Source organism: Pecten maximus, chromosome 1, assembly GCF_902652985.1.
Source record: "Pecten maximus chromosome 1, xPecMax1.1, whole genome shotgun sequence".
NCBI lineage: Eukaryota > Metazoa > Mollusca > Bivalvia > Pectinida > Pectinidae > Pecten > Pecten maximus.
This window is the reverse complement of record NC_047015.1, coordinates 40,885,626-40,902,095: the sequence shown is the minus strand read 5'-3', so window position 1 is coordinate 40,902,095 and position 16,470 is coordinate 40,885,626. Positions and strand designations below refer to the sequence as shown.

Genomic DNA, 16,470 nt, shown 5'->3' with positions numbered 1-16,470 from the left:
TTTTATGCGTCTCCGGACCAGATCTTCTAGACACCTGTCCGTTAGCTTGTTGTAATCCATAACCGCTGATCATCGAGAGGTCCCGTTGTATGCTCGACATCCTGATTTAACTTGGAAATATTATATTTCCTTGTACGATATGTGTTGATATGTCTAGAGGTTCAGTTTTCACCACTCAAGATATCATTCTTGGAAGACTTCACTTTGATGTGACCTAGATCTGTATGACGGGTGTCGTATATGAAGCAAAGACGCCGAGGAGAACACCTGGTTTCATTTTATAGTTCGCTGTGAAAATATAAATTTGTTGCCGACATTTGTCCTCGTTTTTTCAATTTTGAGTTAGAATCATGGTTTAGTTCATATATCGGTCACAGATTTGAAGGGGACCCTCGAGAAAGTACAAGACCAGGTGTTCCGGAAGATTAATAACAAACGTTGATCATTAGGCTTCTAATGAAGTCTAGTAATCCAATACAAACAAGGTAGGTCTGCATCCTTCTCACTACGCGATATATCAAACAAGCCTAGTTCTTTTTTACAGACGAAGATACAAGTATTAGAAGCCTGATCTGCAGGCACACCCACATACCTGTCATGAGAGTCTAATAGCGTAATTTTAAAATAGGGATCAAGAAATACAGACTTGAGGTATGTTTTCATTTTATAACTTGTGCTGCTTTTCTTTTTATTATTATGAACATAATGGATTTAATCAACTCTTAACAGAAAAGACAATACAGCGTTTTCACGTTTTACCCATTCTCTGACACATTCTTCGACGTATACCCAAGCATCTTGAAATTCATATTTCTTTGAATATGGAAGGAATTTTCGCCAATTTGGAAAATTCATAAAAAAAACTCCCGTAGCTTTTATTTAAATTCAATAAGATCACTAGTTACGTGTTCAACTGGACTGTAGATGTTTTGAAAATACAGTAAATGACAGGGTTGCCTTTGTATCGAACGTATAGAGCATCTACATAGAGTCGAGTCGCTGTAACATAAACTGTTAGTTAGAACATAAACTTTGTAGAGGCCTCAGTTAAAATCATATTCCCACGGTAGAGTATCGCTAGCGATTTAGATACATTACTAGTTACTGCAAGCACTTGCACACAAATTTCAATTACAGTACAGATAGTGTTTATTGCAATATTAGCTGGGATGTGTCTCTTCTCATAAAGGATTATACCAAAGACTTCCAGGCGAATTCAAGTACATTTTGTATTACAATTATGTACGTTATTCAGTAAGATACAGTACAAGTCGAATCATAACACTTCGCGATAATGTTGTTTAGGACTCGCCAGTGATGCTAAAGGTAAAAAAATGTGGAAAGATTGACGATTCACTCAGCTTGTTAGGAAAATTCAAGTGAATGAAGAAATTACCTACGTAAGTCAGTAGATGCTTCCAACACATGTTGAAAACGACCGCTTGGCAGATATGTATCTAAGAATCAGAGCTACAAAAGTGTCTATACACCACATGATAAAGAGCTGTCTCTACAAGAGGTATTGGCGTCGTAATGACACAACTTTTCTTAGTTCCACCAGATTTGTAACCCCCTTTTACCTGTTCAAGATTTCTCTGCCGCCCCCTAGAGGGTGATTACTTTTGTCAACTCCTACTGTGTACGACAGATAGTATGTCCGACAACACGCAACATTGATAGTCATCCCCTTCCTTAAGGTGGTCACAGAGTAGTGTCTAACCGGAGGGTCGATTTTGTTGACATTTATTTACGAATCGTCTAATAATGGCGGGGTTAAAATCGGCCAATAGAAAGGTTAAAGCAGGATCAAATTTAATATTGTTTCTTCTGTTTAATTCATAATGACATTATACAAAGTCTTGGTGAATACAAATAAATTTTATTCGAGAAGATCTTTACAGTGTTGACCTATTTTCAGACAACATGGCTCTATATTAAATATTCCAAAATACAAATCCGGGAGCTATAATCACATACAACATTTACACAAAACATGACCTTTCCAACACGTATTGCACAACGCCCACAAATCATTACCGCCTAGCCTGGTAATCTCATGCTCCTTAAAGCTTTTATCCTCTCTCTCTCTCTCTTTTCATTTTAATTTAAATTCGGTGTAAATATCTTGTAGGAATGTGTAAAATGTTGGACCTCTCAATATGAAGTTGAAGTTATTATGATCAGTGACAAAATACTGGTTTTAAAATGGATAATTTATTCCATGAAGCTTCCCTTTTTCTACATCTAATGTCGAGACAAACATATTAATTATAATATCTAGTACAAAGAAGAAATAATACTAGTAGCAATCTATCTGTATTTAGTGTTCCACTTAATAACAAAAACATAGCACTTTTAGACAAAAGATATTGCAAGACAAAACTATCCTCTAAAACATTCATTTATCTTATGAGGAAATAGCACTTTAGGACAATACATTATATAAAGCTAGGACTGTTTGACAATATCTATGTCACTTGTAAGGACATTGCAGCTAATAATTAATCTTTTATTTCCATGATGATTAGAGGTCTTTAAGTAAATTAAATGCAACCTCTTTAATTCAAAGAGTAAGAATCTTCAAATGATCTAAAATATGGGTGTTGCCCAAAAAAGTTCTTGGTTTTCTGGGGGACCATCTTCATATATCCATAAGCCATATATTAAATGAGAAAAACAATTTGAGATCAATTGACAACATGACCTCATATTCAGGGGAGACAACTGGGATGTATACTTTTGTAGATGTGTGTAGAGCTAATGATGTTATTGATTCCCTTCATACTTCCCTTCCTGAACCCCTTATCATGCTTAACTGGAATGATCCCCAGTAATCAACATATAAAGCATTTTAAAATGAATTATCAATTATTTCATTTTCAATATCTTATCAAGATTCAAAGATCAGATCAGAGTTAATACAGCCAATCTCGAAATGATCACACTCCTTCCCCTGAGGGATGTGTCAGCTCCTTAATGATCTGAAATAACAGTTCATTTTGTTCTCCCGTCAGAAGGGGCCATAACTCTGTCTGTAAAGCACGAAGAGAAATAAAGTCTTGGGACTGACAAGCCATCTGAAAAATAAAATAATAATTCACATGAATGAAGAAATACATAATTGCATTGGTACATCATAGTCCCTTCAAAATCGCATCTTCATCGCAATTCAACAGATCTAAAAAGGAAAGCAATATTACATTTTGTCACTTGAATCCTATAAAAAGGAAAACATAGAGGATATTGAATAGTTTCCTGTTGAATGTCACATATATTTCACGAGTATGACAGAATATCAATATTTTAAAAATATTGAAATATTCCGTCATTCAAGTGAAATTTATGTTGGTATACTCAAAGGGAAACAATTCAATTTTCTTTTTATTGCATTTTATGCTAAAAAGCAAAATCGGAAACATCTAGAAATAAATAATTTCAAAAAGTGTTGGTATGAGTCATGACTTCATCTCTTTGTGATGTAACTTCACATCAACATGACAGTGCCAATTTGAAAGGCCTGATCAATGCAATTTAAGCATTTTCTGCTGTAATCGGGGAATCTGCATGAAAAGCTAGCTTCCAAGTGGGTATTTATCAAAATCTAGTCTGAATATTTCACAAATACAGCAAAACAACACATTTATCTATCTTTGCTTTAATTGGAAAAATCGGCAAGTTGAGTTGAATACATACAGGATATTGAATGGTTCCCTGTTTAATATAACATATATTTCACGAGTATGACAATATCGATATTTTCATGAGTGAAAGATATCAAAACATTCTGTCATACGAGTGAAATAAATGTTATATTTAATGGGAAACCATTCAATTTTCTTTTTATTGCATTTCATAAACTTAAAAACAAAATTAAAAACATTGAAAAATTGATAGTGTCAAAAAGTGCGGGAATCAGTAATGAGGTCATCTCTTTGTGACGCTACTTCATGTCAACTTGACGGCGCCATTTTGAAAGGACTGATCAACGCAATTTAAGAGTTTTCTGCTGTTATAGGAGAATCTGTGCATGAAAAACTTACTTCAAGTGAGCATTTTGTCAAAAACCAGTATGAAAACTTCAGAAATACAGTAAAATAACCAATTTATCTATCTCCGCTTCGATAGGAAAAATCGGCAAGTTTCAACGAGGTGAATACAAAGGTCCGCTATGATTGGTCAAAAACAGAAAACTTTTTTTTTCAATGCAAAATCTTATATTTTCACTGCTCATCGCTAATATAAGTTTTATTAGTTTGATACATTTCTATATTTCACTCGCAAAAATGCAATAAAATATTATATTTTGTGACTTTAATCTTATACAAAAGTCCTATCAGGACTGATGAAGTAGTGGTATACTTTTGTATAATTATGATACTGTTCTGTAAACAAACAGATGTTCTGGCAGCATTATGTCAAAAAAGGATTTTTTAAATCAAAGAAGCGTACATACCACAACTGATTGCATCATCAGAAATAAATCTTCTGAGAGAAATTGGGCTGAAAGTGACAAATATAAGGTATTAACAACTCATTTCAATATTACATCATTACTACATGTATATATTCTTATAGTGTACTTAACATAGTAAACAATACGTACAGGAGACCAGACAACATCCGTAGGTAGATCTTCAACAGGTTTGATTGTTTACAAGTTACATCCTCAGAACAGTTGATAAAGTAAACTTCGAGAAAGGCATGTAATGTCAAAAGTTATGAGAATTATAACGCAAAGTTTGGGGGCTCGCATAGATATCATGTGCCCAACTTTCATCAAGCATGACCTTTGAACTTACGTTGTGAATAGGAACTAAATCTGTCCTGGGGTTCTTTAAATATATTGTACACAAACTTTTGCAGGGACATTCAGACAGGTATTTCTATGTTACTGCCCCACTCTCCTCCACTTGGACACAATACTAAGTTACATTACAACATTGTAGGAAATGTGATATCAGAGACCTATACATGTAGAAGGAAAAGGAGAGAGATGTCTACAGTAGATAAGATGTAGATATAGTAGCCACTCACCTGTGGCGTGGTCGTCCGTGGATTCCCAGGCGTATTTCTCCAGTGTCTGGGCATGCTCGGGTCTTATCCTTTGTGGAGTGGGCTGTCACAGATAAAATGGAGTGGGGCTTATTCCAGGACGATAGAATAACATGTTTGCAATAACAATCAGTGGGCTTGTTACCAGGCATGGCTTATTGTTGAATAATTACAGTTTGTCTATTTTGAATAATTAATTGGTACTTGATATTAAATCATACCAACAATACCCACAGGTATAGTGTACTAGTTACCATGATAATTTGTTGTCAAATGTTGATCTTATGAACTTAAAATTAACAGATTCATTAGTTTCTTTAGGTACTTTACTTCCTCAATGTTTTGTCAGACACTTAATACTGAAACTACCAGGTAATACAAATGTCTTAAACAGGATTGCAAAATAGTGAAAGCACATTCAGTGTAATCTGTTTTGACTGTATAAAACAAAAACCAACATAAGGCATGTTGTACCTGTAACAGCATCAATAGGAGGACTCTTGTGATCTCACAACGTGCCAGGATGTCACAGTAAGCTCCGATAGGCTTCCCAGTCGTGGAGGACCCTGCCATGTTACAAAGATAGAATTCATGTATTCTACAACAATTGTGAAACAAGCTTTATCATCTTGAATTATACACATTTGTTGGCCTAAACGGGAGCAGGTGAGGGTTCCTACAGTAGGAGAAACAATAAGTATCGGAGAAAACCAATGTAGTCGGACAGATGGCCGTAATACCTGTTCACGCCTGACTGGGGAATCAAACCCTGGTCACTTATGTGAACGAGAGTGTTACACAGAAAACACATTACTTTTACATCTCATATATAAGTATAAATATAGCCTGGTAATCTGATTTTAGCACTAGAAAGTTGCACTGATATTTCTTGCACTAAACAAGTTTCTTTAATTCTATTGTATCTATTCTCTGTGTACCAATTCATCAATGAACTAAAACATTGTATGTTAAATTTGAACAGGCACTACAGTTAAACATATTTTACCTAGCCTACCCTTTCAGATTTTATTATTCAGAAAAATCATATAACAGGATATAATAAAGCTAACATCATTACTTTCTTAACATTGTTTTTAAATGGGTATTAGAAAATAGGGGGGACATCAAAATGAATTCTGACAACAGAATAAAAGAACCTACCACCCCTTTCCTGAGCAAGATAGGCCATTTCTGTTAAAACCCCAAGGGCACCATCATAATCTTCTGCAAGCCAAAAAGTAAACATATTTGATGTAATATTTGTATATAGTACAACAAAACACTATGTACCAACCTTTACACTTAAAACATACCAATGTATCATCCAGTGATTTGGGGGATTCAAACATTTGAATCCTGCAAACATACTTTCCTTCTACGACTTACTCAAACTTTCAGTACCTGTTACATGATTGTATATCTGTTATCATTGGGACTCATCAAAAGTTCTGGAGACACCTCTAAAATTGTGTGAAAATTACTGATCAGCTTGTGGTTACTAGTTAAACCTCCAAAATAGCACATTCAAAGTGATTAACACTAGAAAAATAGTAAGTGGCCCTTTATGTATGATTGTTATTATGTTGCTGAAGTATCAAAGTTTCTGCTCATGTCCTGTAAATTATGTAATTCTATCAGTTTTACTTACTCGTTTCTATTTTACATGAGGCAACGGATCCGAGGGAGTGTAAACATTCCAATGGACTCTACAAGTAATACATGCTTATCAAATATTTAAAAAGAAATGTTTTTTTTTGCATAATACTGAGACAAACTCTACAATAAAACTTTATTATTTTTCAGATTTTGATAAGAAATATAACTGTAATACAGCATTTGAAATTTTTTCTCTGCAATACATGAAATAGTTGTTCCAAGTTCCCTGTTAAAATTAAATTTAACTTTTACAGCAGAAAATCTTTTGTTGGCAGTGAAGTTAATATGTTAACAATGCATAAAAGTTTTTTTCCAACTAGGAATCTCAGTTACCAAGGTTACGATTATATCTGTTTCAACCTATATCTGTACAATGTACATATATACACCAAACATGTAACACTATGAAAAGGTTTTACCTGGGACTGAAGCTCTGCTGCTCTCTGGAAATGTGACATTGCTTCACCAGGTTTGTTTAGGTTCTGTACAAAGATAAACAAGTATTATTTGAATAAATTAATTTATTATCAATTATATGTGATTAAGGAACAATAATTATCATGAATATCATATCTATCAATATCTGGATGTCTGTTGCCTAATTTATCATATAGATATCTTCACAAATCAACTTCATTGTAACTTATTTATAATATTAATATTCATTTTAAATCACTTCATATTGCCAATTCCACATCATTATCCTGTTCCGTTTGTGTTTTGGGTGGAAAGGAAGTCATTTGTTACTGTCTTGGTAGTTAGTTTGACATTTTAGTCATCTTCAGCTATCATTGGTGTGAAAAAGACAGACTTCACGGAAACCTCGACTAAGGTAGTGTAGCTACATAGCATCTCTATTGTACAGTGTTTCATGCATATCACAAAGCTGTACACCATTATATAGTATATAGTAAAACAACAATACACACCTTCAATGCATTCCCTAGTTCTATAGAGAGAGCTGCAGCCAAGGAGATATGATTATTTTCTATATAAACCTGGAATATGAAAATGAGGTCACAATAATTAAACAAATGTCTTTTTATGGACAATATCATTATGAAAATATTTTCATTTCATTGATTTTATTTTTTTTTCTTTGCAAGTTTTGACAACTTAAGAAATACAAAGAAAGCATGACTGAATTTTAGACAGGTATTATTCCATTATAGATAAAGACATCAACTTGTAGAACGAGTTAATATGGAAATTACACTCTGATATATGCAAAATGTAGGTAATGCTCAAGCTTAAATTCTGAAATGAGATCATGTTTATAACTTTGATGTTTACTTATTGCTTATTTATATAATGTTAGTAATAGCAGTCAGTTGTAACATAGAAGAAATAAATGATAATTTGCTGTAATATCAAAAATGCATTTCCTTTTTCAGTAAATTCATTTTGAATATTTTCAGCTAGAGGTATGTGAGACTGAGTTTTAGGTTTGGTGTTAAAAACACAAAATGAATATATAAGGTGTTACCCTTATAGCATGACTGAAGCAGTTTATGGCTGCAGTGAGGTGTTCCTCAAAGCTAGGACATTTCATTTCACGGTTGGCCAGTTCGGCATCCAGAAATGCCCGTGCAGCTGATGTCAAGGCCTGTGCCTCTCCGGCTGCGTTCACCAGGGTATGCTCACATCTGTAAATCATAAACACAAGCCAATATAGACACAGCAGATAAAAGTCATTGAAACAGTTTTATTTCTTCACATTGTTTTGCACACATGCACATCAAACTGTGTTAAGGTAAACAGAATTTTATGTGTACTATAAAGCCGGTTATTTTTGCAGGTCTAAATTTTCACGAATTTTACTTAAAATGAGGAAATTAAATTTACACGAATTAAATTTTTCTCTTTCCAGAGATATGATGGTATCTTACTTTTGAGGATAATTTTCCCATATTTGTTTTACTGTACATCATGGCCCATTATGTCATCATTGAAGAGAACCATCTCTGAAGTTTAATTTCCTTTTGTTAGAGGGAAGTATGTTGTGGCACAACTTTCTCATCATAGGTACAGTGCTATCACTTAGATTCAGAAATCTGTCTTTAAATTTGTTCACAGTAGATGTAGGGCATGTTGTGTACAATATCTGACAATGTTGGCACACTCCTTTAGCATATAATCCCTTTTTTGATGATTGTTGAGGTGAGGAGTTCCTGCCAGACACACTTGTTAACATCTTGTACAGATAACTCTGTACTGAAGTAATTCTAAAGATGATGGCATCTAGTATACACTATTGAATTCTCAACTTTATTTTTAAAATATCAATGTATCACCTGTATTCACCGCTGAACTGATCTCAGTGTACACCTGTACAACTTACCTGTATGTGTCAATTATGTTCAGTTTCCTCTACCTTTTTCAATAGAGACATTCTTTACTACATGGGTATTTCTTTGGGTGATTTTCCAAATACTCAATTTAGGAATTCAAACAATGGTGGGACATGGGATATATATCAGCGTGACTCAGTAGGATATTATTCTAATATAAAAGTCTTCTGTGTCTTACATTAAAATTGAACAAGTTAATTTACAAACAATGTTTTTCTTATCAATCATACTTGCCAATATACCAGAAGCTATAGAGATATACGTTATTTCAATATGAACATGCTTGCTAGAGACGATGCTGATATTGTCATTTATATAGCGGACAATATTTAGGTTTGTCATATTACACAGATCAAACATTCCCAATCATGTCTGTGAACTGCGAGTGTTACATGAACAGACGTTCAGCAATTTTTACAATTTAATCTCAGATCTAGATAATGGTATGTTCCCTCAGTTGGTCAGTTTCACGGTTAAGCTTTCCAGTAGACTTACAAGGTTATATGTATGTGGGTACATATGAATATTTAAAAGAATACTATTAAGATTTGAACTTTACCTTGCTTGTGCTAAACAGCAAAACCCTGCATACTGTGGACAATCTTGTTGCTTTAAACATTTGGCAAGTGCAGCTGTAAAAAAAAATGCAGGTATGTATACATCTACAGGACCAGGCCTAGGGTGAACCAACCTTTGAAGATCAATCCATCCAGCATTTCTGTGCATAAGATGATATTTTTTAGGGTAAACCAAAACATGACAAAATGTAATTTGAACAGTCTGTCATATGATTTTGGACAGCTATTTTTTGTTTCCAATGTACCTTATCTTAATATCTTGCCTCAGTTTATACCAACTTTTGTTCCCCTAACATAACTGGAGTAAGGAAAGGATTCAATGTGCTCTAAGTTTTAACATTTTGAGTATAATAAATTTCTATGACTCCGCAGAATCAATTTTACCTACAGTTATGTGATTCAACTTATGACATTGCTGAATGTTAATGGTCAAAAGAAAGCTGGTGTAAACTAAAACACTAATTGTTATTATTTACATCACACTCTCTACAATAACGTTTTCTTGAAAATATCATGAATTCATGATATTGTATTTGACCCAACAAGTGCACCTGCCCCTATACTTGGATGCCAACCCTTTTCAGGAAAAGAGGATGTGTGCACTAATAGATGGATGCACTTACTTAACCCTCATTCGGGTCTTTGCAAATGCATCAGCCATGTATACGTAGGATGGGTCAAGTTTGTTTACATAGTCAACAATGGCCACCAATAACAAACTTTTCTTATTTATCATCAACAATTTAGAATGGTACTGAATGACTATCTGTATTTGATAAAACGAAGGTCTATTGGAGTACAGGAGTGATGATCTATGTGCTTTAGCTGACAAAATTGACTCTCAACATGCTCGACAAATGCAAGCCAAGGGGAGCAAGTACAGATTTGTGGGCAGCTGTTGTACCTGGACATCTTGACTTTTTAAATCACACCACCATTGGTTACACTCTTGACAAACTCGGGTGTTATAAAGGACTAGATACCTACAATCAGTTCATCAGTTGCTAGGTTAGAGATGGTGCCAAGCACAAAACAAACACATGCACGAGCCAATGAGATGGCGAGGAAAAGGCAACCCACATATCCTCTTCTAATAACAAGGGATGAACGGAGTAAAAAGAAAATCTGTTACAAAAATGCTGATTTTGATATCATCAACAATGAATTGAACAAGATAAATTGGGATGAAGAACTACAGAGTTCAAGAAGCATAAATGAAAATTGGATTATATTCAGAAAAATCATTAAAGCAGAGAATAAACATGTACCGACAAAAATAACCACAGTTGGGAGGAACAACAAACATAGTTTTCCTGCAGACCAGGCAACACTGGAGGCCATCAAAAAGAAACACTCTCTGTTTTGAAAGGCGGCATCAAGTAAAGACATGGAAGTTAGAAACCAGTATTATAAAGCCAGAAATAAAGTAAGGAAATTAACCTGTAGTTTAAGGAAAGAGTATGAAAAAAACATTGCATGAAAAGCCAAAACGCATATCCTAAAGCAGTTTGGAATTATATTAAATCTAAATCAACAACAAAGCCGGAAATCAGAGATTTGTATACAAAGACCAACGACAAAAACTCAACAAAAGTATCATCAGATATAGGGAAAGCAAATATACTCTGCAAATTCTTCAGTAGTGTATTTGCAAAGGAAGAAGATGAAATAACTCCACAACTAAACCAACGGGAAGTAATTGAGGAAATGACAAATCTGAATATTACAAGGGAGAAAGTATTTAAACAACTGATAAACCTAAAACCGGAAACGTCACCTGGACTGGACAAACTCCATCCAATGTTTCTCAAAAATACTGCCTCATCATTATCAGGGCCTTTAACAAAAATATTCAGTCAATCACTATCTACAGGAACTCTATCAGACGATTGGAAAAAAGCCTGAGTGTGTCCTATCCACAAGAAAGGCGATAGAAGTGAAGCAGGCAACTACAGACCAGTCAGTTTAACGTCAGTGGTATGCAAAATTCTGGAGACATTATATTAATAAGGGAACATTTAACAAAATTTATGAGATCTAACAAATATTTTTTTGGATAAACAATATATGGGTTTATATCTGGAAGATAAACAAGTCTTCAGCTTTTGGAGGTTTTGGATATATGGACAGAAGCCCTGGATAAAGGACAGGTTGTAGATTGTATTTACATGGATTACCAGAAGGCATTCGATACAGTTCCACACAATAGACTCCTCAATAAACTAAATTCATACAACTTCTCCAACCAAATAATCTCTTGGATAGCAACATTCTTAAAAGGTAGACAACAAAAAGTAACTGGTGCAGACTCAGACTGGACCGAAGTCACATCAGGAATTCCTCAAGGCTCAGTGCTAAGACCATTAATGTTTGTCATCGTTGTAAATGACCTCCCTGGAACAGTTCAATCGGATATGTACCTTTTTGCAGACAACACCAAAGTATTCAAAGGAATAAAAAGCGAGCACGACAGTGCAGAGCTTCAAAAGGATCTGGACACAATGTGTAAGTGGAGTGATACATGGCTACTTTAATTAAGATGCTTCCAGACAAATGCAACAGATGAGAATAGGCAAAGAAAAAGGAAGAGAACATGAACCGGACTATCATTTCAACGGGAAATACCTGCAGAAATCCAATCAAGAGAAGGACATAGGAGTAATCATAGACTCCGAGCTTTCGTTTGACGAACATCTATCAGAAAAAGTTAAGAAAGCGAACTCTATGTTTGCACTTCTCAGAAGGACTTTCCAGTTTATGGACACCAAGTCGTTTATCCTGTAATATAAATGTATGGTAGGATCCCAACTTGACTACACTAGTCCTGTGTGCCATGGCCACCACACTTATAAAAGCACATCGACAAGATAGAAGGGGTTCAAAGAAGAGCAACCAAGTGTCTCCCGGGAATGTCAATGAAGGAATTGACCTACAGTGAGAGACTGGAAAAACTCAAACTACCAACATTGGCATTCAGAAGAATAAGAGGAGATGTGATAGAACTGTACAAAATAATAAGTGAAATATATGATAAAGAATGTTTTAATGGTATCAACTTATGGAAGGATGCTTCTGAACGCAACAATGCCAGAGGACATGTCATACCAAAAAAATATTCCCTAGACTATCCACAAATACGCTTAGAAAAAAACTACTTTTCAAACAGAACAGTGTCAATCTGGAACGAATTGCCCACCATGTAAACTCCTTCAAAAATAAGCTAGACGATCACTGGAAAAACCAAGAACTTTTCTTTAACTACAAAGCATCAATTAAATCATAAAAACAATGTACACTAGACCGGACAGAAATACTGTATCAATCTGTATTATTTTGAGTCTGGTATAGAGGACTTAAAAAGTCCTGAAACAGAAATAAACTTAACTTAACTTAAACAATCTTAGTTGCCACATAACATCTTCTTACAAGTTACCTTACTGATCATGACCTGACATTATATAATCATCAGTCTTTCAACCAATTATGTGCAATGATGCTTGATTTTTTTGCCTACATATATATATATGTGTAAATGAAACTAGAAAATCTCTGTGAGACATAAATGTTTACATTGCACCAGGACGGGACAGACATGGGTAACACTAAATCCCCCCCCCCCCCCCCCATTTCATGGCGGGGGCATAAAAAAGGTTATTTTTTCCATGCAAATTTCACAAGGAAATTTTCTCTCCATAGCTTTATTGATCCTGAGTACACATCTTTTGTTTTTGTAAGCACATAGTGAGCTCATTTGGTCGAATACGGCACATGCATACTTGCCAACTTTCCCGATTTAGTCGGGAATTTCCCGATTCCAGACTCCCTGCCCCGTCTCCCGATCGTATAGATAAAACATAGTGTATTCTCCCGATTTTGGAGAATATGTCTTGATAACCCCGTATGGAGCCCCTATTCATCTTGTTAGATTCACTTAGGCCTATGACAGGTAACGCTTGCTGGCTGGTGAAAGACATATGTGTGGGGCATTGGTCAGTTAACTGACCTGCTCACAGACCGTAACGAAATTCTGACACTTCACTGACTGCAAGGGTGACAATACCCCGATAAATAAACAATTAATTAAAACCAATTAAGCTGAGGACGCGTGGTGATGGTTTTGTAGCAGATCAGTCATGGTTGATTAAACGCTTGTAAATGGCTTCGTATACTGCCTTTGATGTCAAGCGCATAAACGACCTCTACTTGACAGTATATCTCGGACAGAAAAAGTGAAAACAACACTGGCAATGTTATCAACGGAGTATCAAATTTGACAGATTACTTATTGAAATGTTAACTACATTTAAACACTGGCTGATCTTTAGATAATTAGCACAAGGAAATAAATTCACAATAACGACCATATAGACTGAAGGCCTGGTTGCCGGTAGGTAACGTCGTTTCAATCACCGTATCATCAGCATACTTAGTGTCAATTAGCAGAGACTTATTTTGGCAGAAACTTTCCCAATTCACATTTTGAAAGACAAAAACATGTCCACAAATACTCACTTTCTTAAACTAAATACTGTCATGTTAAAACTTTGAATTTAAGTATCAGTCCCCACCTACAAAGCACTTGAGTTGTAGTCTAAGACTATAGTGATTACAACTGCTGGTACATCCCTTTTTTTTCTTTTTTTTTTTTGTAGTATTGTCTTTGTTGTAATCCAAAGGAAACATTTGAAATTTCATTCAGATATTATATTGTACTCTAGATATTTATCGTGACATTTTAGGTATTTTCTTTTGAAGTTTACTGCTGGAGAGAAAGCTTGAGAAAGTGATATCATTGTGATAATTTGCATTCCATCATTGACTGACATCTATCTGACAACATAATTTTCATAGCATATCTAAGTAAATACTTTTATTTAGAGTGAACAGTGAGTTAAATAATTTCCAGAAATAATTTAAAATGATGTAATTTTGCAGCTATTTTTTTGAAAATTGTTGCTTATATAATTATCTTTCCAAACTTAAATAAAAAAGATCATTGGCCAAGCTTGAAATAAATGTTCCCCCCCTTTTTTTCAGTGAGGGAAGGAAGCTTAAGTGATCATGCAAGGAATTTATTTTCCAATAGCAAATAATCTCCCCTTAGTTTTTGTTTGCTAAATGTGTCGCGCGTGAAATGTGTTTTCCGGTCAAAAATGTCGCTCACGCACTTTCTCCCCCATGAGAATTTTAAAAAGTTGGCAAGTATGCACATGTACTTACCATATTGTTCTATACCCTCTGCTACATTAGGTCTTTTTAGGAAGCGCCTGAAATAAGATACGGGCATGGTAATGAAATTACATTGTAGTTAACAATAATATTTATATGTATTTCTTGTGGAATATACTAAGTTACTACAATCAGCTGACAATGTACCCCTCGGTAACTCAAAATATGTCTGAAAATGTTCTGTCTAAATAGGAACCTAACGACAATGTAATTGGCCTACACCTCAAGTTTTCAAACATTTGAGCAACTGACAGGCTTAGTCCGAGTTTCCTCTGGCTCTGACACCATGTCCAGAGGAAACTCGGGCTATGACAGGCTATGCTAATTTTTACTGACGCGATATGATAATGAAAGGTTAAGGATCTGACAGTTTCCATTCATATTACTTTGCAGGTAAGAAAACTGTTCACTCACTTTTTCAGTTTATTTGTTACTGCTCTGTATTTCCCAAGGACATCGACGTCTTTCTCCATTTTTGTGTTTCTGATCTCTTCTGTCTCTTCTGTAAATAATTCGTTCCTACCTCCACTACGAAAGAGTTCCAGTCCTACAACCGTAAAAGATAACCGCACTTCGACACCAACAACCCAGAGTTGTCATTCTTTATTCAATTTTAAACACGTACATGCGACAAACTGAGAAGAACCAAATAGAAATAGACCTTATTATTTCAACAATATGAATATACTAGAACATAATTGGCATAAAGCAGATGAGTACACATCTTTATAAAAAAAGGGAATTATTTTGAAAATGTCTAGATTCTATATCTTCAATTAGATCTATATTTTTTACCACAGAGAACTATATATCATCAACTATATTTACATTTACACTGCAGCCCCACTATATAACTTTACCAAGCCCACTTGAAGGTTACGAGTCCACATAACTTCCAAATCTCTATTATGACGTCATTATTATAGTGACGTCATAATTGTAACGTCGGCGATAATGAAAGATGGCTGTTGAAAAGGCTGTTCCGTCTTTGACGATTATAATGTGTTCATTCATCGTAGAAGCCAAATTCCTGGATCTAATCTTTAAAAATCATTGTCAAATGTAAATACATGTATAAGTATTGAACTGCTTTCAGTTGAAAGTTATGGGCTGATGAATGCCAACTGGACAAAGGCAAATTAACATGAAGCTAGCGCTTCATGTTAATTTGCCTTTGTCCAGTTGGCATTCTCTAGCGCTTCATGTTAATTTGCCTTTGTCCAGTTGGCATTCATCAGCCCATAACTTCCAAGTGAAAGCAGTTCAATGCTTAAATGCATTCTTCAAAATAAGGACTATCAACTTCTTAATTAATGTTCATGTTTCAGCTTTTGTTTTATCTCTGCAGATAGAGGAATCTGTTGTATGAAATCGATGCCTAAAAAATAAATAAATAAAAAACAACAACAACAAACAAACAAACTTTCCTTTCTTAAAACAAATATTGTTACACTTTATTAAGCATTAAACCGCATTCTGTTCCGTGTTATGGTCCTATAACACGGAACAGGATTGCAGACAAAATGAATAACGCGCGTTAGCAAATTGGTTTAATGCTTATATTTACATTTTTCATATTTGTAACATTCGTGTTATCGTTTGCA

At 34.7% G+C, this 16,470-nt stretch overlaps 1 protein-coding gene across 1 annotated transcript; it reads right to left on the bottom strand.

Annotated features, from left to right (window-relative positions):
- Positions 1 to 1,857: 1,857 nt before the first annotated feature.
- On the bottom strand, positions 1,858 to 15,732 carry LOC117333858 (40-kDa huntingtin-associated protein-like). Its single transcript, XM_033893278.1, has 13 exons — positions 15,695 to 15,732; positions 15,281 to 15,413; positions 14,858 to 14,904; positions 9,619 to 9,691; positions 8,195 to 8,354; positions 7,638 to 7,706; positions 7,128 to 7,190; positions 6,701 to 6,758; positions 6,214 to 6,276; positions 5,527 to 5,618; positions 5,035 to 5,116; positions 4,454 to 4,500; positions 1,858 to 3,077 (listed from the first exon to the last, which is right to left on the bottom strand). Exons 2-13 carry the CDS (start codon positions 15,337 to 15,339, stop codon positions 2,940 to 2,942), a joined length of 951 nt encoding a protein of 316 aa, XP_033749169.1. The 5' UTR covers positions 15,340 to 15,413; positions 15,695 to 15,732; the 3' UTR covers positions 1,858 to 2,939.
- Between the last annotated feature and the right edge of the window lie 738 nt (positions 15,733 to 16,470).